The sequence below is a fragment of the Oncorhynchus keta genome, unplaced genomic scaffold (assembly GCF_023373465.1).
Source record: "Oncorhynchus keta strain PuntledgeMale-10-30-2019 unplaced genomic scaffold, Oket_V2 Un_contig_15275_pilon_pilon, whole genome shotgun sequence".
Classification (NCBI taxonomy): Eukaryota; Metazoa; Chordata; class Actinopteri; order Salmoniformes; family Salmonidae; genus Oncorhynchus; species Oncorhynchus keta.
In genome coordinates, this window is record NW_026279227.1 from 91,904 (window position 1) to 116,774 (window position 24,871).

The 24,871-nt window shown below is 47.3% G+C and overlaps 1 protein-coding gene and 2 long non-coding RNA genes across 12 annotated transcripts in view; 2 read left to right on the forward strand and 1 right to left on the reverse strand.

The window, feature by feature from the left end:
• The first annotated feature begins 440 nt into the window (after window positions 1-440).
• LOC118374687 (tax1-binding protein 1 homolog B-like) overlaps window positions 441-24,871 on the forward strand; it is a 39,852-nt gene continuing 15,421 nt past the window's right edge. Inside the window, 13 exon segments of the mRNA XM_052502200.1 lie at window positions 441-541; window positions 4,228-4,368; window positions 4,370-4,418; window positions 10,851-10,953; window positions 11,549-11,739; window positions 11,833-11,991; window positions 13,151-13,390; window positions 14,991-15,176; window positions 16,516-16,767; window positions 17,430-17,714; window positions 18,005-18,077; window positions 18,339-18,457; window positions 21,866-21,991. Of these exon segments, the coding sequence (XP_052358160.1) occupies window positions 4,283-4,368; window positions 4,370-4,418; window positions 10,851-10,953; window positions 11,549-11,739; window positions 11,833-11,991; window positions 13,151-13,390; window positions 14,991-15,176; window positions 16,516-16,767; window positions 17,430-17,714; window positions 18,005-18,077; window positions 18,339-18,457; window positions 21,866-21,991 (1,869 nt within the window). The 5' untranslated portion in view covers window positions 441-541; window positions 4,228-4,282.
• On the forward strand, window positions 13,398-14,984 carry LOC127918929 (uncharacterized). Of its 9 annotated transcripts, none has more exons than XR_008101381.1 (3): window positions 13,398-13,719; window positions 13,774-13,935; window positions 14,015-14,984. It is a non-coding gene; the product is annotated as an uncharacterized LOC127918929 (long non-coding RNA). The 9 variants fall into 9 exon arrangements; XR_008101379.1 differs by having other exon boundaries at window positions 13,774-13,908; XR_008101378.1 differs by having other exon boundaries at window positions 13,774-13,881.
• LOC127918930 (uncharacterized) lies at window positions 22,980-24,001 on the reverse strand. Of its 2 annotated transcripts, none has more exons than XR_008101387.1 (4): window positions 23,873-24,001; window positions 23,488-23,744; window positions 23,276-23,408; window positions 22,980-23,120 (listed from the first exon to the last, which is right to left on the reverse strand). It is a non-coding gene; the product is annotated as an uncharacterized LOC127918930 (long non-coding RNA). The 2 variants fall into 2 exon arrangements; XR_008101388.1 differs by lacking the exon at window positions 22,980-23,120 and adding an exon at window positions 23,159-23,210.

Sequence of the window (24,871 nt, forward strand, 5' to 3'; positions counted from 1 at the left end):
TCCTCAGGCTAACAATGTAAAAATGTGTCGTTCTGCCCCTGTTCCAAATAAGCAACTGATGCAACAAGGCAGTGTTCCTGTTGCCCTCATCATTTATCACTCCAGTGTTAATCTGCAAAATTGTTAGCCTACTCCCACTGTTCCTAGGCCGTCATTGTAAATAAGAATTTGTTCTTAATTAACTGACTTGCCTAGTTAAATAAAGGTTTTTTAAAAATGACCCAAATATATTGACATCTACCATTTTGAAGGGTCCTACTCAAATTTCAGAGTTTAATTCCTTTAACAGAAAGTGGGTCAAATATCTATTAATTGTGCCATTCGTTATTTTAGCAACACGTTGTTAACAATTTGTTACATTGTAACAAGTTTGGAATTCCCACATGACAAATAACGGTATTTCTCCGGAAGTGATGTAGCTAATGTTGTTATTCTATTCCAGGAAAGAGGACGGGGATTGCGTTTAACATCGAGCAACTGCGTCAATAACAGTTTTGACGAATATCTTTGTTTTTCCTCTACTCTTCAGCATGGCAAATGGGTACGTTATCATATTATGTGCTCTTGTCGATAAAAAGAACAACTATTGAAAAATGTATTCGTCTTGCCCTGGTAGATACTTGCTAGCTAACGAACTAACTGGCTAGCTAACTAGCCAAACCAAAGGGTCCCTGACAAAGCCAGGAAAGCAAACAGATAACTAGCGAGCTAGGTGGGTGGACGGACAACTCATGCTATCTTGGGAGGACATAGTACAAGGTTGGCTGAGAATTTTCGAGAATAGTCATTAATCTCTGTTAAAGCTAGCTAGATACATAGCTATCTCTAAGGAGTTAGCTAGCAATATGTTAGATTACTAGCCTAAACAAGCACTTTACAGCAGGATGCCAGTTTAACTACACGATTTAGCTAGGCCTTTTTCTTTGTTTTGCCACATGGCTATATTTATGCCTGGAAGCCGTATGATACTTGCCCAGTTAATTCTAATGCCATTACATTAACTAACGTCAGCAAGCCCTAAAGTTACATCATTGTGTGATTTAAGTTGGCTCTAACACACTCACTGACACACTCACTGACACACGCACTGGGTTGTCAACAGTTCAGATAAAGATGCTATCAACCTGTAAAACCAAACTAGGTAGGTTCATGTCACTCATCACAATCCATATAATAAATGTATAATTATAAATATATATATTTTAGGTCACATACATTTGGCATGTCGAACAATGCTCTGCTATTGTCTGGCAATGATGAATTGTATAATTTGGAAATGTTTTAGTACGAGCCTGTTTTTAACATGATTTAGTATGAGAATAAGTGGTGTGTGTTACTGGTGTGTTTTGTCTAGATTTACAACCCCTGGCCTGTGTTTTCTTTCTCTATTTACCAATGTTGTCTTAGTTACTTCTCTTGTGCACCATTTTCCTGAACACGTCACTGTGACTGAACAGAGAGACTGGAAATTCCTGCTCATCTTGTCTGATCTTTAGGTCTCTTTATGTAGTGTTGTGGTGTTTCTCTTGTCATGATGTGTTTTTTTTTCTCCAATTTATTTTTATCCCAGTCTCAGGCCCCAAATTAGGTGTTTTGGCTCTTGGTAGGCCATCATTGTAAGTTAGAATTAGTTCTTAAGTGACTTGCCTAGTTAAATAAAATAAAAAAGCCTACATGTCTTTATAAGACTTTTAGCTAGACTTCAGTGATATACGTTTTATCTGTTGAGAATGAGATCGTGGACAGCATTTTTTGCACAAGTCCTTTGACTGTTAACTTCTTTCTCATTGCAACAGTGTGGAATGTAGAATCTCTTATATTGTTTCAGGGAAAATGCTGACAGATGTTGTGGCCAGAGGAATTCATCAGCACATTTAGGCGACAGTTTAGGCCAGACTAAACCTATACCCTTTATAGTTCACTATATGGGGAAGAGCATTTGGACATTAAACGCTCTCTCACTGTGGTCGCTGATCAAGTCCTTTGTCTAAATATACCGACAACATTTAGTTTGGTTCTTTCCTCGGAGGTCTCAGCGGATGAAACAACTGGAGGCCGTATCTGGACTACTAAATAAGAACCGTCTGAATGAGATGGTATCCTTGCTGCTTTCTGTGAACCAACCACACTGCAAAGCTAAACACAGGAAGAACACCGTCCTAACCAATTTGATTTGCATTTTTAGATAAGACCTTTGTTGGTACATTTAGATTACATTTGACATTTTAGTGACTAAGCAGACACTCTTATCCAGATCGACTTATGATGTTGGTATGTTAAACTTTCTGCTTGTTCAGTCATTGACTTCATAGTTTAGTGAAGAGCTGGGGAGCAGACCGTAACAGACCAACCCTTGTCAACTCTAGTCAGGGATGATGAGCGTGTCATAGTCATGCACACCATAGCAACAACAGTAGCCATATTCACCACGGCAACAACAGTAGTCATATTCACCACGGCAACAACTGTAGTCATATCCACCACGGCCGGGAACAGTGGTCGCGCACGCCACGGGAACAACTACATGGACAAGATTGATGACGGCATTTCTGGTCGGGATGAGCCTATTAGACAGCTACTAGAGATGAATATCTTTATGACAGACTAATGAGCCGTAACTGAATGTACCGGGCTAATAGGCTCACTGTCATCTGCCCTTCTGGAGACTGAGCTTTGTTTAGAAATATTAAGACACCAGCTTTAAAAGAAGACATACGGTTGAAACATCTCAGCTTTAAAAAAAAAACGTTTTTTAAAGAACACCATGAATTGAAAACCTTGTTGCAGTTATTTGTAGAAGATGCTGTCACCTTTCCTTTTGGAATACAGGACTTCTGTTGTCCTTCTCGTCCCATGCAGCCTGTGCTGAGTGACCCATGCCTCTCTGTTGTCCTCCTCCTCTTCCCATGCAGCCTGTGCTGAGTGACCCATGCCTCTCTGTTGTCCTCCTTCTCTTCCCATGCAGCCTGTGCTGAGTGACCCATGCCTCTCTGTTGTCCTCCTTCTCGTCCCATGCAGCCTGTGCTGAGTGACCCATGCCTCTCTGTTGTCCTCCTCCTCTTCCCATGCAGCCTGTGCTGAGTGACCCATGCCTCTCTGTTGTCCTTCTCTTCCCATGCAGCCTGTGCTGAGTGACCCATGCCTCTCTGTTGTCCTCCTTCTCTTCCCATGCAGCCTGTGCTGAGTGACCCATGCCTCTCTGTTGTCCTCCTTCTCGTCCCATGCAGCCTGTGCTGAGTGACCCATGCCTCTCTGTTGTCCTCCTTCTCGTCCCATGCAGCCTGTGCTGAGTGACCCATGCCTCTCTGTTGTCCTCCTCCTCTTCCCATGCAGCCTGTGCTGAGTGACCCATGCCTCTCTGTTGTCCTCCTTCTCTTCCCATGCAGCCTGTGCTGAGTGACCCATGCCTCTCTGTTGTCCTCCTTCTCTTCCCATTCAGCCTGTGCTGAGTGACCCATGCCTCTCTGTTGTCCTCCTTCTCTTCCCATGCAGCCTGTGCTGAGTGACCCATGCTGTCCTCCTTCTCGTCCCATGCAGCCTGTGCTGAGTGACCCATGCCTCTCTGTTGTCCTCCTTCTCTTCCCATGCAGCCTGTGCTGAGTGACCCATGCCTCTCTTCTGTTGTCCTCCTTCTCTTCCCATGCAGCCTGTGCTGAGTGACCCATGCCTCTCTGTTGTCCTCCTTCTCTTCCCATGCAGCCTGTGCTGAGTGACCCATGCCTCTCTGTTGTCCTCCTTCTCTTCCCATGCAGCCTGTGCTGAGTGACCCATGCCTCTCTGTTGTCCTCCTTCTCTTCCCATGCAGCCTGTGCTGAGTGACCCATGCCTCTCTGTTGTCCTCCTTCTCGTCCCATGCAGCCTGTGCTGAGTGACCCATGCCTCTCTGTTGTCCTCCTTCTCTTCCCATGCAGCCTGTGCTGAGTGACTGATGCCTCTCTGTTGTCCTCCTTCTCGTCCCATGCAGCCTGTGCTGAGTGACCCATGCCTCTCTGTTGTCTTCCTTCTCGTCCCATGCAGCCTGTGCTGAGTGACCCATGCCTCTCTGTTGTCCTCCTTCTCGTCCCATGCAGCCTGTGCTGAGTGACCCATGCCTCTCTGTTGTCCTCCTTCTCGTCCCATGCAGCCTGTGCTGAGTGATCCATGCCTCTCTGTTGTCCTCCTTCTCGTCCCATGCAGCCTGTGCAGTGACCCATGCCTCTCTGTTGTCCTCCTTCTCGTCCCATGCAGCCTGTGCTGAGTGACCGATGGCTCTCTTCCTGGACGGGACATCAGTGGCAGTGCCATGGACACGTCAAACTTTGCACACGTCATCTTCCAGAACGTGGGGAAGAGCTACCTGCCCCACGCCGCTCTAGAGTGTCACTACACTCACCCAGTTCATCAAACCACACCAGAAGGACTGGGTTGGCATATTCAAGGTGAGTCCGTCCTCTCTCGTTCCTCTCCAATTCGTCTCATTTAAGGTGGACTAATATAGCGTACATCACACAGGGTTACTTTCAGCTTACAGAAATCAAACACAATTCCAAATCTGCCATTATTTAGCTCCTCCCAATTAGCCTATATATAGTGTCATTGTGTTTATGCTATCATGCCAACACCTTGTCACGCCAAACATTTTCCACAGCGATGGAGTTGGCAAGAGCACGAACAGATCTGGGACCAGACTAGTTCCCAATGCGTTCCATAGTGTTAGTCTGGTCAGTTGTGGTCATCATGTTATTGTTGAAGCCTGTAAGCAGGAAGTACCCCTGGCCACACTGTGTAGAATAATAATGTCATGTTGCTTATTCATCTGCCCATAACAGGTAAATTCTATTTTAAAGGACCAAGGGCATCTGTCTTCCAAACTTGATTACACTTCTAGAGTGGGAACCTGGACACCTACTGACCTATAATTCCTATCTGGCTCAATCCACTCGCTGTGAGCAAGCATATTAGAATTGTTGTGTGTCCCTAATAGTTCCTATCCCTTTTATAGGGCACTACTTTTGGTCAGGCTCCATATGGCCCTGGTAAACAATAGTGCACTATATAGGGTGCCATTTAGTACTTAACTGAACTCTCAAGACTCCAGGTTTATCTGAGAGGTTTTGCTTTACTCATGTAAAAAAAAAAAAGTAAGTGTTTTTTTAAAGTAAGGTAAGCCATGTCCTGTAACCAATGTATTTGAGTGCACTCTCAGTATGAAAAGTGAGGTTGGCAGAGCAGAAGGGGGGGGGGTCTTGTTGTCCTGCTCTGCAGACTGGCGTGTCCCAGATGGATCTGGTTATAGGAGCACATTAAATCCAATGCACTGGCAGGTATTGATTTGAGCCAATTCTGTAGTGAAAGATAGCGGGCAGAGTGGAGCTGGGCGAGGGCCTCATCCAGCAGGAGACCAGCAGCAGGAATGCTACTATAAAGGAGATGTGGAACTGATGAGAGGTGGTCTGTATGTCTGGGCTCACATCTCATCAGACCAGATCAAAGCAGCAGTCTGTTTCTGTTTTCTCTCTATGTGGGCTGGATTGAATGCAGTTCAACACACACACACAAACACACACACACACACGATTGCTTCTGTTTCTCTGTAGTTTTATGGCACTGCAGATTTTATTTTTTATTTTTATCAGAGCGTATGGCAGAAGCCTTCAGTAAAAAGTGACTTTCAGTGTCATATAATTATATCTAATTGAACGGATAAAATGATTAAGTTTGAGTTTAAACCAGAACCATAAACTGGCTCCATAAAAGCAGAACACAAGTTTCTTTTAAACATGAACCTGCTGTTTAATCTGTGAAGTGTAGCATGGCAGAGAGGACAAGCTCCAGTCAGTCTTGTTGTTATATTGGGACTGAGACTGTCCCAAATGGCACCCTGTTCCCTATATAGGGCACTACTTTAGAGCACTATGTAGGGGATCGTGTGTAATTTGGGACACAGCGTCCGACACAAGGGGGAGGATCAGGGAACATCTGGGAATTTGTTTGAAATATTGGAGTCGTGGATTTGATTGGAGTGTTGTCTGATGGCGATGGCATACCACAGCACCTAACTGCAGCAGTGGTGCAAGTTCTCCCAAACCCTAACACGCTAATTCACCAAGGTGGAAAAGCAGAGCAGTGTGGAACATAAATCGTGTAAATGTTCCCGGGCGTGTTGACAGACAGGAGGCTGGGGTGCTGCTGAGCTCCAGGCAGCACTCACAGGAGGACAGATACCTGGACCATGACTCATTCTCTCTGTGGGAAGGGAAGAACACTGCTGCTACCTAACTTGAGGACCAAACTGAAGTGACGAGGAAATCAGCAACTCTTGGAGGACAGTGGAAGTAGATCAAAATTATTAAGGCCTCATACCAAAACACACAGATGATTTTTATCAAATTCTACTTCACTCACTGTCCCCAGAGCTGTGCTGTGTGGTGCAACTTCACGGCTTGGTCCAATACCTCAGCCTATAAGGTGCTATCGCCCCCTAGTGACTTGGAGCTGCTATCGCCTCATAACGGATGAACTCAGATAAACATTTTGTCTTTATCTTTCAGCATGAAATGGTTTCCTGTCCTTGTCTTTTTCTCTCCATCTGCACTGATCTGATAAGTCATGATAGGGTAGAGCAATAGGGTGTTAAAACTATACTGGGTGTGTAGGGCGGCAGGTTTCCTAGCGGTTAGAGCGCTGGGCCACTAACTGAAAGGTTGCTTTTCCATGATTTAACCTAGTTTCTCAGAACATTTGAACATGTACATGTACCTAGGCTATGCAAACCAATAGTTGTGTACAACAAATGTCATAATTGCACGGTACCACTCGCCAAGATAAACAAAACGTTTCATCCAACCATTTATTTAGCATCAGCAGCAGAGCAGTCCGAGGGGACAGACAGACTCTTGTTAGGCAGCACCGTGTCTTCTGCCTGTTCTATCTGTCTATGGCTCTTTGATGTTTCATTGTTTGCTGTTTGGGGTTTTAGGCTGGGTTTCTGTACAGCACTTTGAGATATCAGCTGATGTACGAAGGGCTATATAAATACATTTGATTTGATTTGATGTTGGAATGGTTGCTTTGAGTTGTGCTCTGAGCGCACACACAAACTGTGATAGAGGAGTGCCGTGATAGAGGAGTGTCCCTGTTTGATTGATACAGTGTGATAGTCCTGTCTAGGGGTGCTCTTACATCGCGCCGCCCCATGCTACAGAAACAGGAGATGGGCTCCTGCCTTGGACTAGGCTATATGCTAACAAACATGGCAAACAAGAACGCCTTCAACTGTTGCAGCAGTGTACTATGCTAGCTACTAGCCCTAACCTGTAGCGTACTATGCTAGCTACTAGCCCCTAACCTGCAGCGTACTATGCTAGCTACTAGCCCCTAACCTGCAGTGTACTATGCTACCTTGCAGCGCAGCTACTAGCCCCTAACCTGCAGCGTACTATGCCAGCTACTAGCCCCTAACCTGCAGCGTACTATGCTAGCTACTAGCCCCTAACCTGCACCGTACTATGCTAGCAACTAGCCCCTAACCTGCAGCGTACTGTGCTAGCTACTAGTCCCTAACCTGCAGCATACTATGCTAGTTACTAGCCCTAACCTGCAGCGTACTATGCTAGCTACTGGTCCCTAACCTGTAGCGTACTATGCTAGCTACTAGTCCCTAACCTGCAGTGTACTATGCTAGCTACTAGTCCCTAACTTGCAGCGTACTATGCAGTAGCTACTAGTCCCTAACCTGCAGCTTACTATGCTAGCTGCTAGTCCCTAACCTGCAGTTTACTATGCTAGCTACTAAGCCCCTAACCTGTAGCGTACTATGCTAGCTGCCAGTCCCTAACCTGCAGCGTACTATCCTAGCTACTAGCCCCTAACCTGCAGCGTACTATGCTAGCTACTGGTCCTAACCTGCAGCGTACTATGCTAGCTACTAGTCCCTAACCTGCAGCTATGCTACTAGTCCCTAACCTGCAGCTTACTATGCCAGCTGCCAGTCCCTAACCTGCAGTTTACTATGCTAGCTACTAGTACCAGTCCTAACCTGCAGCTTACTATGCTAGCTGCTAGTCCCTAACCTGCAGCTTACTATGCTAGCTACTAGTCCTAACCTGCAGCTTACTATGCTAGCTGCTAGTCCCTAACCTGCAGCTTACTATGCTAGCTACTAGTCCCTAACCTGCAGCTTAGTATGCTAGCTGCTAGTCCTAACCTGCAGCGTAATATGCTAGCTACTAGCCCCCAACCTGCAGCGTACTATGCTAGCTACTGGTCCCTAAACTGTAGCGTACTATGCTAGCTACTAGTCCTAACCTGCAGCTTACTATGCTAGCTACTAGTCCCTAATCTGCAGCTTACTATGCTAGCTACTGGTCCCTAACCTGTAGCGTACTATGCTAGCTACTAGTCCCTAACCTGCAGCTTACTATGCTAGCTACTAGTCCCTAACCTGCAGCTTACTATGCTAGCTGCTAGTCCCTAACCTGCAGTTTACTATGCTATGCTACTAGTCCCCTAACCTGCAGCTTACTATGCTAGCTATTACTGGTCCCTAACCTGCAGCTTACTATCAACCTGCAGCTGCTAGTCCCTAACCTGCAGTTTACTATGCTAGCTACTGGTCCCTAACCTGCAGCTTACTATGCTAGCTGCTAGTCCCTAACCTGCAGCTTACTATGCTAGCTACTAGGTCCCTAACCTGCAGTTTACCTAGCCTAGTCCCTAACCTGCAGCGTGCTATGCTAGCTACTGTCCCCCTAACCTGCAGCGTACTATGCTAGCTACTGGTCCCAACCTGTAGCGTACTATGCTAGCTACTAGTCCCTAACCTGCAGCTTACTATGCTAGCTACTAGTCCCTAACCTGCAGCTTACTATGCTAGCTGCTAGTCCCTAACCTGCAACTTGCTGACATTACGTGGTGTGTTTTATGGGAAGTATTTTAAGCATGTTGGCATACTGTTTTTTGTTAAGAATGTGTTTTGCATGTTTAAAGGGTATAATTAGCTTAGCTCTTGGATCAGCTAAATGGCTTTGGTCTGTTGTGGGAACTCAAGATTCTCACTTTGTGCACGCTATTGTTATACAAACCTATCCCGCCAATAGACCTATTGGATTAAGTCTACGTTTCCAGCATGATTAGACCCATGTATACACGCAGTATCCACTCCTCTCCTGGTTGTAAATGTGGCTGCTTACAGGGCAGACTAGGCCCTCTGGTCCTGTGAAAGGTGCTTTAGTCCAGTCCTGAGAGTCTCTTCAGCCCCTGACTCTCACCTCTCTCACCACTAATGAGTGTTACTGCAGTAAAAGCCTACTTCTACTGGCCTTCCTTCATTCTGTAATGACAGTCACTAACTATGTGCCTGCTTTAATAACTTCCTGTTCTTTACGGCTGGAAGTGGGAACGCCCCCAGGGACAACTACCCAGGTACTCTCAACAACACTGGCATCATTGTAGCGTAGCACAGGAGCATCTGTAACACACACACACACACAGCAATGATGCGGTAGTGGGGAAAAACAAGCTGGTCAGACGGATGGAAGGAGCACGCTGACCATATGTAAACAAACTGTGAGAGTATTTGTGATGGGGAGAGATTTTGTTTTTGCTTACATAAAGTCTCATTGGTTAGATTAAAGTTTTGGTGTTGTCTGTATCATAGTTTGACCGACCAGGCCAGCACTGAGCCTGTAGTGTAGACCTGGAACCCCAGGCAGCACTGAGCCTGTAGCCTAGACCTGGAACCCCAGGCAGCACTGAGCCTGTAGCCTCGACCTGGAACCCCAGGCAGCACTGAGCCTGTAGTGTAGACCTGGAACCCCAGGCAGCACTGAGCCTGTAGTGTAGACCTGGAACCCCAGGCAGCACTGAGCCTGTAGTGTAGACCTGGAACCCCAGGCAGCACTGAGCCTGTAGTGTAGGAACCCCAGGCAGCACTGAGCCTGTAGCCTAGACCTGGAACCCCAGGCAGCACTGACTGTAGCCTCGACCTGGAACCCCAGGCAGCACTGAGAGCCTAGACCTGGAACCCCAGGCAGCACTGTGATTCTGATTCCGTTTGACAGTTTTATGACCCTGGGCTGACATTCTGGATGTATTTCTGTACTTCCCTCACCAGCCATCAGTTAACACATAAAATTCATATAATTACATCTTGGTTTCCATTTTGATGTATAACATTTTCACCTATTTTCCCCTTCCTGTTTGAGGTGAGCTGTTGCCGCTGTTCCACAGCGGAGCATGTTGACCAGGCCGGGCCTCATTATAGGCCATACACGATACGTGCACGCAGGAATATAGGAATGTTGAAACCATCCCCCATTTTCACGTCTAAAACCTTCACATAACCTAGAGCCTAAGTGGTGTTTTTACGTTTTTATATTGCAAAGGGTTTTCATGATTGTGGCCCAAATCGACACCATATAGGACCATTCCTCTACATTGTGGTAGCTCCATATTGGCTAATAAAAAGCATGAGCTGGCGTACAACCAGAGAAAATGATTTAGTGTAGAGGTGCTGACTGACGGCGAATAAACTGTAAACTATAAAAATACACAGTCACACACTCTATATAAACTCTGTGGTTTATTGGTTAAAACAGCAACGTTTCGCCATCGCTGTGCCTTTTCAGGGTGGCTACAATGCCACTGTGTCATGTGTAGGCAGGATACTGTTTCACAGCTTTGGGTGGTTTCGCTGTCCCCTAACCTGCTCTATTATTACTGGATTTATGTCCCAAATGGTACCCTGTTCCCTATGTAGTGCACTAGGTAGTGTGATGTAGTGCACTCTGTAGTGAATAGGGTGCCATTTTTAGGTACAACCTGTGTGTGATGTGGTGCATTGTGTCCACCCCCACTCCTCTGTGTTGCAGGTTGGATGGAGCACAGCGAGGGACTATTACACATTCTTGTGGTGTCCTGTTCCTGAGGACCACACTGAGGGCACTGCCATCCACAGAGCCGTGGTGTTTCAAGGTGTGATTTGGGACCACTGACTCCGCCGTGGTTTTATACAACTTTGACACTTTTTCTAACCTCAAGTCAAGAGGCCTTGCACCTCAGAGAGCTGTTAAGACTTTTATACCAACACAGTAAAATATGAAACTCTACCCTTTAAGGGATTTCTTGTTTTGGTGTTAACAAGATGGTTTTCATTGTGTTCATTGCGTTCTTTATTAATAGGTAGACTGGGACTGGGACCAGAAAAGGGATCTGTTGCTTAAGGTTGAAACTGAGATCCTGAGCATTTGTTTTATGTTTTAAATCACAATGAACATGATTATGTAGATTGGGGGGTGGGGTTCATAGTTCAGCTCTCCTACTCTGAGAGGCTTGACGTTGACATTTGAGTCATTTAGCAGACATTCTTATTCAGAGCGACTTACAGGGGCAATTACAGTTAAGTGCCTTGCTCAAGGATTCGAACCAGCAACCTTTCAGTTACTGGCCCAACAGTCGTAACCGCTAGGCTACTTGCTACCTGATATGACCCTAGATACCTAGGTCCCGTCCAGAATGACCCCCTAGCCCTAGACTGTTTGTGATGTTGGTTGTTGTGTTCCTCCCTCAGGATACTACGTGCCCAACGACGATGGGGAGTTCTACCAGTTCTGCTATGTGACCCACAAGGGGGAGATCCGAGGGGCCAGCACGCCCTTCCTGTTCCGGGCTCAGAGCCCCTCAGAGGACGAGCTGCTGACCGTGGAGGATGAGTGCAACTCGGACATCCTGGTGGTCACCACCAGGACCGGATACCTGGAGGTATGTCAGAGAGCGAGAACCAGGCTGTGCAACGATACACACGCACCCGCATGAATACACACACACCTCAATGCTTTCTCTTTGTCCCTGCAGCAAAAGATGGAGGAGGCCCACAGAGAGAAGGAAGAGCTGGTTCAGACCATGAGCCTCCTGCAGAATGAGAAGGTGCAGCTGGAGGAGGAGAAGGGGAGACTGCATAAAGAGTGTGAGCAGGAGAAAGAGAAGTTTGCCCAACTGAGTCGAGAGACCCAGGTGAGAACAACTCCTGGCAGGTGGAGCAAAACGTAGCAAAACCCTTTGAAACGGACAACAATGTCAAGTTCAATGTCAAGTTCAGTTTGTTCCTCACTCATTTCCCAACCATTTTTTTCTCTGTGCTGTGTCCACTGAACACGACCCTGGTGGCAGTTGAAACGTCTCCCTCTAGCCTGTCTCGCAGTATCCCCCAGTGTGCCACACACACACATCGTTCCACCTCTAACCATTATAAAGAAATAAAGAAGTTGACAGTAATGATCTTGAGTGTGATCACTGTTCAACACCAGATATTTAATACATTGACATGCATCTTTAAAACATTGTGTTAATGATAACTCATAGAACTATTCCGTTCCATAAAGTTGCTGGTTTAGAAAATGGCTTTGAGATGAAAACATAATTACACATTTGGTGGCTGTTAATTTTACGACAACACTTTTTATATGGTTTTTTTTATGTGCTGCGAAAAAAAATGATTCCAAAATTCGGCTCATAAACTTACAGTAGAAACAAATTCCAAATCTGCTGCAATGCCTTTTGGAGCCGTCGTTGTGCAGGCCTGTACTTACGACAAAGCAAACTTCCCTTCCAGCCTCATAGAACAATAACACGCCAGATTGAAATGGATGATTTGTGGCCAGATGATTTTACATCTCAGAAGTAGTATTTATTGTTTTCCTCCTCCGCTCACAGCCACACTGTTAGTATTGGATTTACAGGGTGTGTGTGTGTGTGTGTGTGTGTGTGTTTGGGAGATTTGAATCCATAAAGGCCTGGCAGTGTCTCAGTGTTTGACACAGACGGGACTGGCTGGGAAATGGCTGGGATTTCCTCCAGCAGCCGCCTGTCTGTCACAGCACGGAAGTGATTCAATTGAAGACGTTGCAGATATATGTCCTGACATGGTTCCCTATTCTAATCTACATGACAGAGAAGCATGTCTGTTCTGTGTCACGTATTTCTATCTGAACGTTAGGAATGACAAACCAACAACATTCTTTAGGGAAACTAGTTGATGATAGAAGAGAATCTCACTGTCTCAGGTTCTCACAACTTGTCTCCTGCTCTCTGGTTTGCTGGGTAAAAAGGGGCACAAAACATACATTTTTAAGTTTACAAGTTACTAACTCCCTCCCTCTCTCTCTGTCCCCAGGAGGTGCAGGTGTCGTGCCAGGCCCTGCAGGAGGAGAGAGAGGAGGTGAAAAGGAGGCTGGAGGAAGCCACAGCCAGGGTCCTGCAGTTGGAGGATGACCTGATAAGAGTCACCCAGAAGGGCCTGCAGAAAGAGACAGAGCTGGATAGCCTGAAGGACCGAGTGAAGAAGCTGACTCTGGAGAAGGACGGCCTGGAGTCACACCAGAAGGATGAGAAGGATGAGAAGGAGCTCTACAAGGTCTCTCTCTCTCTCACTCACACACACACACACACACACACACACACACACACACACACACACAGGTTGCGCACACTGCTTGTGTACTATGAGTCATGTGACTAGCTGTGAAGGATCATACCAAGGGTTGCAAAATTCCCAGGTTTTCCATAAATCCTGCTCGGACGATTCCAGATTTCCTGCAACCGGGATTTATGAAAAGCCTGGGAATTTTGGCAAAATGACTGGAATCATACCAGAGATGTCTTTTGGACTATAGTCAACATGCCACTCAGATAATCTGACCACTTCTCTCAGTCCAGGTAATCTGACCACTTCTCTCAGTCCAGGTAATCTGACCACTTATCTCAGTCCAGGTAATCTGACCACTTCTCTCAATCCAGGTAATCTGACCACTTCTCTCAGTCCATGTAATCTGACCACTTCTCTCAGTCCATGTAATCTGACCACTTCTCTCAGTCCATGTAATCTGACCACTTCTCTCAGTCCATGTAATCTCACCACTTCTCTCAGTCCAGGTAATCTGACCACTTCGCTCAGTCCAGGTAATCTGACCACTTCTCTCAATCCATGTAATCTGACCACTTCTCTCAGTCCAGATAATCTCACCACTTCTCTGTCCAGATAATCACCACTTCTCTCAGTCCAGATAATCTCACCACTTCTCTCAGTCCAGATAATCTCACCACTTCTCTCAGTCCAGATAATCTCACCACTTCTCTCAGTCCAGATAATCTCACCACTTCTCTCAGTCCAGATAATCTCACCACTTCTCTCAGTCCAGATAATCTCACCACTTCTCTCAGTCCAGGTAATCTGACCACTTCTCTCAGTCCAGATAATCTCACCACTTCTCTCAGTCCAGGTAATCTGACCACTTCTCTCAGTCCAGGTAATCTGACCACTTCTCTCAGTCCAGATAATCTCACCACTTCTCTCAGTCCAGATAATGTCATTAGTGTATGTAGCTGCTGTTTCCCTGCTCAGTGGGATCCCACAGTGTTCTGGCTGAATAGGGGATGGTCTGTTCCGGCCCTCTTCCGCCTGGTTCTCGCCTGCTGTTTCTGGGGAGTTTAGTAGTAGTGGTGGTGGTGACTGGTGTGTACAGCTCAGGAACTAGGAGTGGAACACACACAGGCACACTGTCGCCACGGCAGCACCAGTGAAAGCTGCTCATTTAGTGTCCCAATTGGCACCCTATTCCCTTTATAGTGTACTACTTTTGACCAGAGCCCTATGACCCCTGGTCAAAAGTAGTGCACTACATAGTGAATAGGGGGCCATTTTGGTGGCGTCATACAGAGTGGGACTGCAGGGTAGTTTAACGAGCCCACCTCAATCTCTGTGTTGTAATTAAGGTTATGCTGCATTTCTTTTAGGAGTCAGAAACGCTGCTGGCTGCATGTTGATGAAGGATGCTGATTAATATAGCACAGAGGGGTGTCTGGAACACCAGGCGGAAACATAGCTGCCCTTTTAATGATTCCTTTTGTATACCAACCCCCTACATTGTCCGTCTTTCTGGGACCATTTGAAATGCTTGGATCCTTTCTGATTGTAATGTGATTTGCTATTTTAAAATATTTGTTTGCGGTTCTAGATCCACCTGAAGAAGCGTGAGCTGGAGAACACGAAGCTGAGTGCAGAGCTGCAGATGCTGAAGGCTGTGGATGTAAACAAGGAGAACACCATCGCTCAGTTCAAAGAGGAGGTGGGACGCCTCCGCTCCTTCCTCACTGAGAAGGAGAAACAACACCAGGAGGTCCTGGCCCAGGCCTCCCCTTTGGTAAGAATCATGATCTTATCATGGCAGCCTCCCAGATCCCTACTTTGGACCAGTGCACTATATAGGTGGTAGGGAATATGGACCGCACACATACAAGAGACTAGAGGCAACACCGTCAAAGCCGCAGAGCAGCGCCCATGGAGCCGTCCTTGCTCAAAGGCACAACGGCAGAGGGTAGACTGGGGATTCGAACTCACAACAAATGTTAATTCCGAGTGTGTGATTTGTTCATCCATACCTGTGTATATGTGAGAGAGAGAGATGTGTATGTACTGACCTTTATACCTGTGTATGTATTGACCTCTCTCCCCTGGTGTCCCTGTGCATGTATTGACCTCTCTCCCTGGTGTCCCTGTGTATGTATTGACCTCTCTCCCCTGGTGTCCCTGTGCATGTATTGACCTCTCTCCCCTGGTGTCCCTGTGCATGTATTGACCTCTCTCCCCTGGTGTCCCTGTGCATGTATTGACCTCTCTCCCCTGGTGTCCCTGTGCATGTATTGACCTCTCTCCCCTGGTGTCCCTGTGCATGTATTGACCTTTCTCCCCTGGTGTCCCTGTGCATGTATTGACCTTTCTCCCCTGGTGTCCCTGTGTATGTATTGACCTCTCTCCCCTGGTGACCCTGTGCATGTATTGACCTCTCTCCCTGGTGTCCCTGTGCATGTATTGACCTCTCTCCCTGGTGTCCCTGTGCATGTATTGACCTCTCTCCCCTGGTGTCCCTGTGCATGTATTGACCTCTCTCCCTGGTGTCCCTGTGTATGTATTGACCTCTCTCCCCTGGTGTCCCTGTGCATGTATTGACCTCTCTCCCCTGGTGACCCTGTGCATGTATTGACCTCTCTCCCTGGTGTCCCTGTGCATGTATTGACCTCTCTCCCTGGTGTCCCTGTGTATGTATTGACCTCTCTCCCCTGGTGTCCCTGTGCATGTATTGACCTCTCTCCCCTGGTGTCCCTGTGCATGCATTGACCTCTCTCCCCTGGTGTCCCTGTGCATGTATTGACCTCTCTCCCCTGGTGTCCCTGTGCATGTATTGACCTTTCTCCCCTGGTGTCCCTGTGTATGTATTGACCTCTCTCCCCTGGTGTCCCTGTGCATGTATTGACCTCTCTCCCCTGGTGTCCCTGTGCATGTATTGACCTCTCTCCCTGGTGTCCCTGTGTATGTATTGACCTCTCTCCCCTGGTGTCCCTGTGCATGTATTGACCTTTCTCCCCTGGTGACCCTGTGCATGTATTGACCTCTCTCCCCTGGTGTCCCTGTGCATGTATTGACCTCTCTCCCTGGTGTCCCTGTGTATGTATTGACCTCTCTCCCCTGGTGTCCCTGTGCAGAGTGAGCTGAAGGCCATGAAGGAACAGCTTCGTCAGAAGGAAGAGCAGCTTCAGGCCAAACAGCAGCAGGCCTCCATGTTGTCTGCTGAGCTGAGGGACGCGTCCAGCGCCCGCGACCGCACCATGGCTGACCTGTACCACATGAGGCTGGAGGCAGACGCCCTGCAGCAGGGGAAGCAGGAGGCCCTGGCCCAGTGTAGCCGTCTGGAGGCCCTGGTGAAACAGATGAAGGATGACGCCCAGCGGGAGGCGGTAAGGAGGATGCTTGATTTCAATGCATTTGGCTGCGTCCCCAAATGGCTCCCGATTTAGCGCTCTTCTTTTGACCAGGAGCCATAGGGCTGTTTGGATTTGGGATGTATACTTAGTTTGCACTCAATTTAGCTTGGAGATTGAACTTTTGGGACGATTCCATTTGTCCCGTTATACTGGACAAACTAAATCAAGTGCAGCTGATATATTTGACATACTAGTGTTCTGTCCAGGGGGTGTCCTGGTACATCAAGCTGCCTCACTACAGGAACAGGAGATAGACTAGTGTTCTGTCCAGGAGGTGTCCTGGTACATCAAGCTGCCTCACTACAGGAACAGGAGATAGACTAGTGTCCTGTCCAGGGGGTGTCCTGGTACATCAAGCTGCCTCACTACAGGAACAGGAGATAGACTAGTGTTCTGTCCAGGGGGTGTCCTGGTACATCAAGCTGCCTCACTACAGGAACAGGAGATAGACTAGTGTCCTGTCCAGGGGGTGTACTGGTACATCAAATAACCTCACTCTAAAAATAACTGGTAACTAAACTCCTGTTCTGGATCGGACAAGGTTTACTTGCTCCAATATTTGACAGGTCTGATGTTAACATGAAGTGGCCATCTCTGTTCTCACTGTCCCCCTGTGTGTTGTGTTGTGGGAGCAGCAGGCTAAGTCTGAGGTGTGCAGGGTGGAGGATGAGGCAGGGGCTGACCCAGCCACCGTGGCTGAGCTGCAGAGAGAGGTGGAGGATGAGGCTGACCCAGCCACCGTGGCTGAGCTGCAGAGAGAGGTGGAGGATGAGGCTGACCCAGCCACCGTGGCTGAGCTGCAGAGAGAGGTGGAGGACCTGAAGCTCCGGCTGCACATGGCTGCAGAACACTACAAAGAGAAGTACAAGGAGTGTCAGAGGCTGCAGAGACAGGTGGTCAAGCTCTCTGAACAACCTGGGGTGAGTGACACACACACAGGCATGGACACACACACACACACACACACACACAGGCATGGATACACAGACACACACAGGCATGGATACACACACACACACACACACACACACACACACACACACACACACACACACACACACACACACACACACACACACACACACACAGGCATGGATACACAGACACACACACAGGCATGGATACACAGACACACACACAGGCATGGATATACACACATACACACACACACACACACATCAACATGTGTCTTCATATTGTTTGTGTCTAGGAACTGAGGAAGAACCCAGCAGCTGAGACCATGGCTGTCCCTCTGTCTGTCAGTCCAGACATCTCTGTTCCAGGTACACACACATTCCCCTCACATATTACTACCAGATACAAACCCTGAATTAAAACATGTCCTCCTTTGTTGTAAACCTGTCAGGTCTGGTTTACTTGCTAAATGTTTGATTTAAAGTCAATTGAACAGAGTTGAATTAGGGGTCAAAATAACACTTCCATCAGACAAGATGTGCATTTGATCCCAGAGGATAAAACACTTTCTTGGTCCTTGATGTTAAACCTATTGATGGGTCAGTAACGGTCAGTCCTGTGTGTCCCCAGGAGTCCAGGTTCTGCTGACCCCATGCTGGAGGCCATCATCCAGGAGAAACTCAAAGGTTTCAGCAGAGAGGCGTCTGACAGGAGCGACAAGTACAGGAAATGCAAACAGATGCTGAGTGTAAGAACTCTTCTTGGCTTCCTGTCTGGTGTCATCATATTGTCACCAGTTCTTGCATAGTCGACCAGAGCAACCAATCAATCAAAAAATATAGAAAGAGAACACTGTTTCCCCAAAGGTGACAGTTTTTCCTCACTTCCAAGAGGTTCTGGTTTGAATAGAAACCGTTGATGACCAGAGTGTTGTTGTCTCTCTAGGAGGAGAAGGAGAATAGCTACATATTGTGACCAGAGTGTTGTCTCTCTAGGAGGAGAAGGAGAGTAGCTACATATTGTGACCAGAGTGTTGTTGTCTCTCTAGGAGGAGAAGGAGAGTAGCTGCATATTGTGACCAGAGTGTTGTTGTCTCTCTAGGAGGAGAAGGAGAGTAGCTACATATTGTGACCAGAGTGTTGTCTCTCTAGGAGGAGAAGGAGAGTAGCTACATATTGTGACCAGAGTGTTGTCTCTCTAGGAGGAGAAGGAGAGTAGCTACATATTGTGACCAGAGTGTTGTCTCTCTAGGAGGAGAAGGAGAGTAGCTGCATATTGTGACCAGAGTGTTGTCTCTCTAGGAGGAGAAGGAGAGTAGCTGCATGTTGTGACCAGAGTGTTGTCTCTAGGAGGAGAAGGAGAGTAGCTGCATGTTGTGACCAGAGTGTTGTCTCTCTAGGAGGAGAAGGAGAGTAGCTACATATTGTGACCAGAGTGTTGTCTCTCTAGGAGGAGAAGGAGAGTAGCTACATGTTGTGACCAGAGTGTTGTCTCTCTGTAGCTGCATGTTGTGACCAGAGTGTTGTCTCTCTAGGAGGATAAGGAGAGTAGCTGCATGTTGTGACCAGAGTGTTGTCTCTCTAGGAGGAGAAGGAGAGTAGCTGCATGTTGTGACCAGAGTGTTGTCTCTCTAGGAGGAGAAGGAGCGTAGCTGCATGTTGTGACCAGAGTGTTGTTGTCTCTCTAGGAGGATAAGGAGAGTAGCTGCATGTTGTGACCAGAGTGTTGTTGTCTCTCTAGGAGGAGAAGGAGAGTAGCTGCATGTTGTGACCAGAGTGTTGTCTCTCTAGAAGGATAAGGAGAGTAGCTGCATGTTGTGACCAGTGTTGTCTCTCTAGGAGGATAAGGAGAGTAGCTGCATGTTGTGACCAGAGTGTTGTTGTCTCTCTAGGAGGATAAGGAGAGTAGCTGCATGTTGTGACCAGAGTGTTGTCTCTCTAGAAGGATAAGGAGAGTAGCTGCATGTTGTGACCAGAGTGTTGTCTCTCTAGAAGGAGAAGGAGAGTAGCTACATATTGTGACCAGAGTGTTGTCTCTCTAGAAGGAGAAGGAGAGTAGCTACATATTGTGACCAGAGTGTTGTCTCTCTAGAAGGAGGAGAGTAGCTGCATGTTGTGACCAGAGTGTTGTCTCTCTAGGAGGAGAAGGAGCGTAGCTGCATGTTGTGACCATAGTGTTGTCTCTCTAGGAGGAGAAGGAGAGTAGCTACATATTGTGACCAGAGTGTTGTCTCTCTATGAGGAGAAGGAGAGTAGCTACATATTGTGACCAGAGTGTTGTCTCTCTAGGAGGAGAAGGAGAGTAGCTGCATGTTGTGACCAGAGTGTTGTCTCTCTAGGAGGAGAAGGAGTGTAGCTGCATGTTGTGACCAGAGTGTTGTCTCTCTAGAAGGATAAGGAGAGTAGCTACATGTTGTGACCAGAGTGTTGTTGTCTCTCTAGAAGGAGAAGGAGAGTAGCTGCATGTTGTGACCAGAGTGTTGTCTCTCTAGGAGGAGAAGGGAGCGTAGCTACATGTTGTGACCAGAGTGTTGTCTCTCTAGAAGGAGAAGGAGAGTAGCTACATATTGTGACCAGAGTGTTGTCTCTCTAGGAGGAGAGTAGCTGCATGTTGTGACCAGAGTGTTGTCTCTCTAGGAGGAGAAGGAGAGTAGCTACATATTGTGACCAGAGTGTTGTCTCTCTAGGAGGAGAGTAGCTGCATGTTGTGACCAGAGTGTTGTCTCTCTAGAAGGAGAGTAGCTACATATTGTGACCAGAGTGTTGTCTCTCTAGGAGGAGAGTAGCTGCATATTGTGACCAGAGTGTTGTCTCTCTAGGAGGAGAAGGAGAGTAGCTGCATGTTGTGACCAGAGTGTTGTCTCTCTAGGAGGAGAAGGAGAGTAGCTACATGTTGTGACCAGAGTGTTGTCTCTCTAGGAGGAGAAGGAGTGTAGCTGCATGTTGTGACCAGAGTGTTGTCTCTCTAGGAGGAGAAGGAGCGTAGCTGCATGTTGTGACCAGAGTGTTGTCTCTCTAGGAGGAGAAGGAGAGTAGCTACATATTGTGACCAGAGTGTTGTCTCTCTAGGAGGAGAAGGAGAGTAGCTACATGTTGTGACCAGAGTGTTGTCTCTCTAGGAGGAGAAGGAGTGTAGCTGCATGTTGTGACCAGAGTGTTGTCTCTCTAGGAGGAGAAGGAGCGTAGCTGCATGTTGTGACCAGAGTGTTGTCTCTCTAGGAGGAGAAGGAGAGTAGCTACATATTGTGACCAGAGTGTTGTCTCTCTAGAAGGAGAAGGAGAGTAGCTACATGTTGTGACCAGAGTGTTGTCTCTCTAGGAGGAGAAGGAGTGTAGCTGCATGTTGTGACCAGAGTGTTGTCTCTCTAGAAGGAGAAGGAGAGTAGCTACATGTTGTGACCAGAGTGTTGTCTCTCTAGGAGGAGAAGGAGTGTAGCTGCATGTTGTGACCAGAGTGTTGTCTCTCTAGGAGGAGAAGGAGCGTAGCTGCATGTTGTGACCAGAGTGTTGTCTCTCTAGGAGGAGAAGGAGAGTAGCTACATGTTGTGACCAGAGTGTTGTCTCTCTAGGAGGAGAAGGAGTGTAGCTGCATGTTGTGACCAGAGTGTTGTCTCTCTAGGAGGAGAAGGAGCGTAGCTGCATGTTGTGACCAGAGTGTTGTCTCTCTAGGAGGAGAAGGAGAGTAGCTACATATTGTGACCAGAGTGTTGTCTCTCTAGGAGGAGAAGGAGAGTAGCTGCATGTTGTGACCAGAGTGTTGTCTTTCTAGGAGGAGAAGGAGTGTAGCTGCATGTTGTGACCAGAGTGTTGTCTCTCTAGGAGAAGGAGAGTAGCTGCTTGTTGTGACCAGAGTGTTGTCTCTCTAGGAGGAGAAGGAGAGTAGCTGCATGTTGTGACCAGAGTGTTGTCTCTCTAGGAGGAGAAGGAGCGTAGCTGCATGTTGTGACCAGAGTGTTGTCTCTCTAGGAGGAGGAGAGTAGCTACATGTTGTGACCAGAGTGTTGTCTCTCTAGGAGGAGAGTAGCTACATGTTGTGACCAGAGTGTTGTCTCTCTAGGAGGAGAAGGAGCGTAGCTGCATGTTGTGACCAGAGTGTTGTCTCTCTAGGAGGAGAAGGAGAGTAGCTGCATGTTGTGACCAGAGTGTTGTCTCTCTAGGAGGAGAAGGAGCGTAGCTGCATGTTTGCTGATGAGCTGGCCAAGATGGAGGTGAAGCTGAGGGAGCAGCTGAAGACCAATGGCAGCCTGAAGCTGCAGCTGGCAACCGAGGAGGACCGCTACAAGGTACATTGTAGAGCAGTACTACAGACAGGTCTGAGATCAGCCGAGGAGGACCGCTATAAGGTACATTGTAGAGCAGTACTACAGACAGGTCTGAGATCAGCCGAGGAGGACCGCTACAAGGTACATTGTAGAGCAGTACTATAGACAGGTCTGAGATCAGCCGAGGAGGACCGCTATAAGGTACATTGTAGAGCAGTACTACAGACAGGTCTGAGATCAGCCGAGGAGGACCGCTACAAGGTACATTGTAGAGCAGTACTACAGACAGGTCTGAGATCAGCCGAGGAGGACCGCTATAAGGTACATTGTAGAGCAGTACTACAGACAGGTCTGAGATCAGCCGAGGAGGACCGCTACAAGGTACATTGTAGAGCAGTACTATAGACAGGTCTGAGATCAGCCGAGGAGGACCGCTATAAGGTACATTGTAGAGCAGTACTACAGACAGGTCTGAGATCAGCCGAGGAGGACCGCTACAAGGTACATTGTAGAGCAGTACTACAGACAGGTCTGAGATCAGCCGAGGAGGACCGCTACAAGGTACATTGTAGAGCAGTACTACAGACAGGTCTGAGATCAGCCGAGGAGGACCGCTATAAGGTACATTGTAGAGCAGTACTACAGACAGGTCTGAGATCAGCCGAGGAGGACCGCTATAAGGTACATTGTAGAGCAGTACTACAGACAGGTCTGAGATCAGCCGAGGAGGACCGCTATAAGGTACATTGTAGAGCAGTACTATAGACAGGTCTGAGATCAGCTGAGGAAGACCATAGATTCTGTAGATACCAGTCTAGGAGGGCTACTACCAGGTACAGACTATGTAGAGCAGTACACAGATCTGAGATCACCAGAGGAGGATCATATAAGGTCAGTTGAGCTTCTGTTTCCTCAAACCCAAAACTGACATGTCTGGGACCAGGCTAGGAGAATCACTACCAGGTCAGTGTAGAGTAGGGTTACAGACAGGTCTGGGACCAGGCTAGGAGAATCACTACCAGGTCAGTGTAGAGTAGGGTTACAGACAGGTCTGGGACCAGACCAGCAGGACTCTCCTACTCCAGTCCTGGAGAGCTAGATAGTTCAAGTGATGAGAAGCCTGGTCCCAGATCAGAATGTTTTATCCAACCTCCTCTCCCTATCATTGTCATGCCCCTGGTCCCAGATCATTGTCATGCCATGATATAGCCTGGTCCCAGATCAGAATGTTTTATCCAACCTCCTCTCCCTATCATTGTCATGCCATGATATAGCCTAGTCCCAGATCAGAATGTTTTATCCAACCTCCTCTCCCTATCATTGTCATGCCATGATATAGCCTGGTCCCAGATCAGAATGTTTTATCCAACCTCCTCTCCCTATCATTGTCATGCCATGATATAGCCTGGTCCCAGATCAGAATGTTTTATCCAACCTCCTCTCCCTATCATTGTCATGCCATGATATAGCCTAGTCCCAGATCAGAATGTTTTATCCAACCTCCTCTTTTATCCAACCTCTCCCTATCATTGTCATGCCATGATATAGCCTGGTCCCAGATCAGAATGTTTTATCCAACCTCCTCTCCCTATCATTGTCATGCCATGATATAGCCTGGTCCCAGATCAGAATGTTTTATCCAACCTCCTCTCCCTATCATTGTCATGCCATGATATAGCCTGGTCCCAGATCAGAATGTTTTATCCAACCTCCTCTCCCTATCATTGTCATGCCATGATATAGCCTGGTCCCAGATCAGAATGTTTTATCCAACCTCCTCTCCCTATCATTGTCATGCCATGATATAGCCTGGTCCCAGATCAGAATGTTTTATCCAACCTCCTCTCCCTATCATTGTCATGCCATGATATAGCCTGTCCCAGATCAGAAGTTTTATCCAACCTCCTCTCCCTATCATTGTCATGCCATGATATAGCCTGGTCCCAGATCAGAATGTTTTATCCAACCTCCTCTCCCTATCATTGTCATGCCATGATATAGCCTGGTCCCAGATCAGAATGTTTTATCCATAGCCTGGTCCCAGATCAGAATGTTTTATCCCCTCCCCCTATCATTGTCATGCCATGATATAGCCTGGTCCCAGATCTGGATGTGATAGTGATGTAGCCATCTCCTCTGACTTATCATAGTCATGCCAAAGCACACACAGGTCTGGGAACAGGCTAGAATCAGAGCAGATAAATAGATATCAGTCCAGTTGAAGGCCAACTCCAGGGACAGTTGTGTTGATGGGCAGAACCTGTCCAGAGGAAGGCTTTATTATTCTTTATGTGAGTTCTGAGACCGCCAGGTTTCGGACTCTAAAGTTGTGTCCCAAATGGGACCCTATCCTTGTATAGTGCACTAGACCAGGGCCTGTAGGGCTTTGGACAACAGTATTGCACTATATAGAGAATAGTGTGCCGTTTGGGACACACCCACGGAGATAGCCAGGGACGGGGTTGGACTGAGGACTCCTGTTGCCTGACTAATGCAGGAGTTGGCTTTGTTCAGTGTCTCTGTGGAATTCAAACGGCATGTTCTGGTCTGAAGTCCCTCCTGGTGTAAATCTACTGTCTGAACAGGAACTGTTAAGGCCCTTTTATAGCTGCTATCAATTCATTGTTTGTCACTAGAGGTTAAAACTCCATGAAGGGAAAAATGAGTTCTGCTTTCAAGTGTACTTTTTGACAAAGTAACTAAGATGAGTCTGATGTTTATTTGATATCAAATAATTTTCTCAACACCCATAATCTTAAATTGATGTCTCCTCCATGTCTCCTGTCTGTCTCCTGTCTGTCTCCTCCATGTCTCCTATCTGTCTCCTGTCTGTCTGCTGTCTGTCTCCTCCATGTCTCCTGACTGTCTCCTGTCTGTCTCCTCCATGTCTCCTCCATGTCT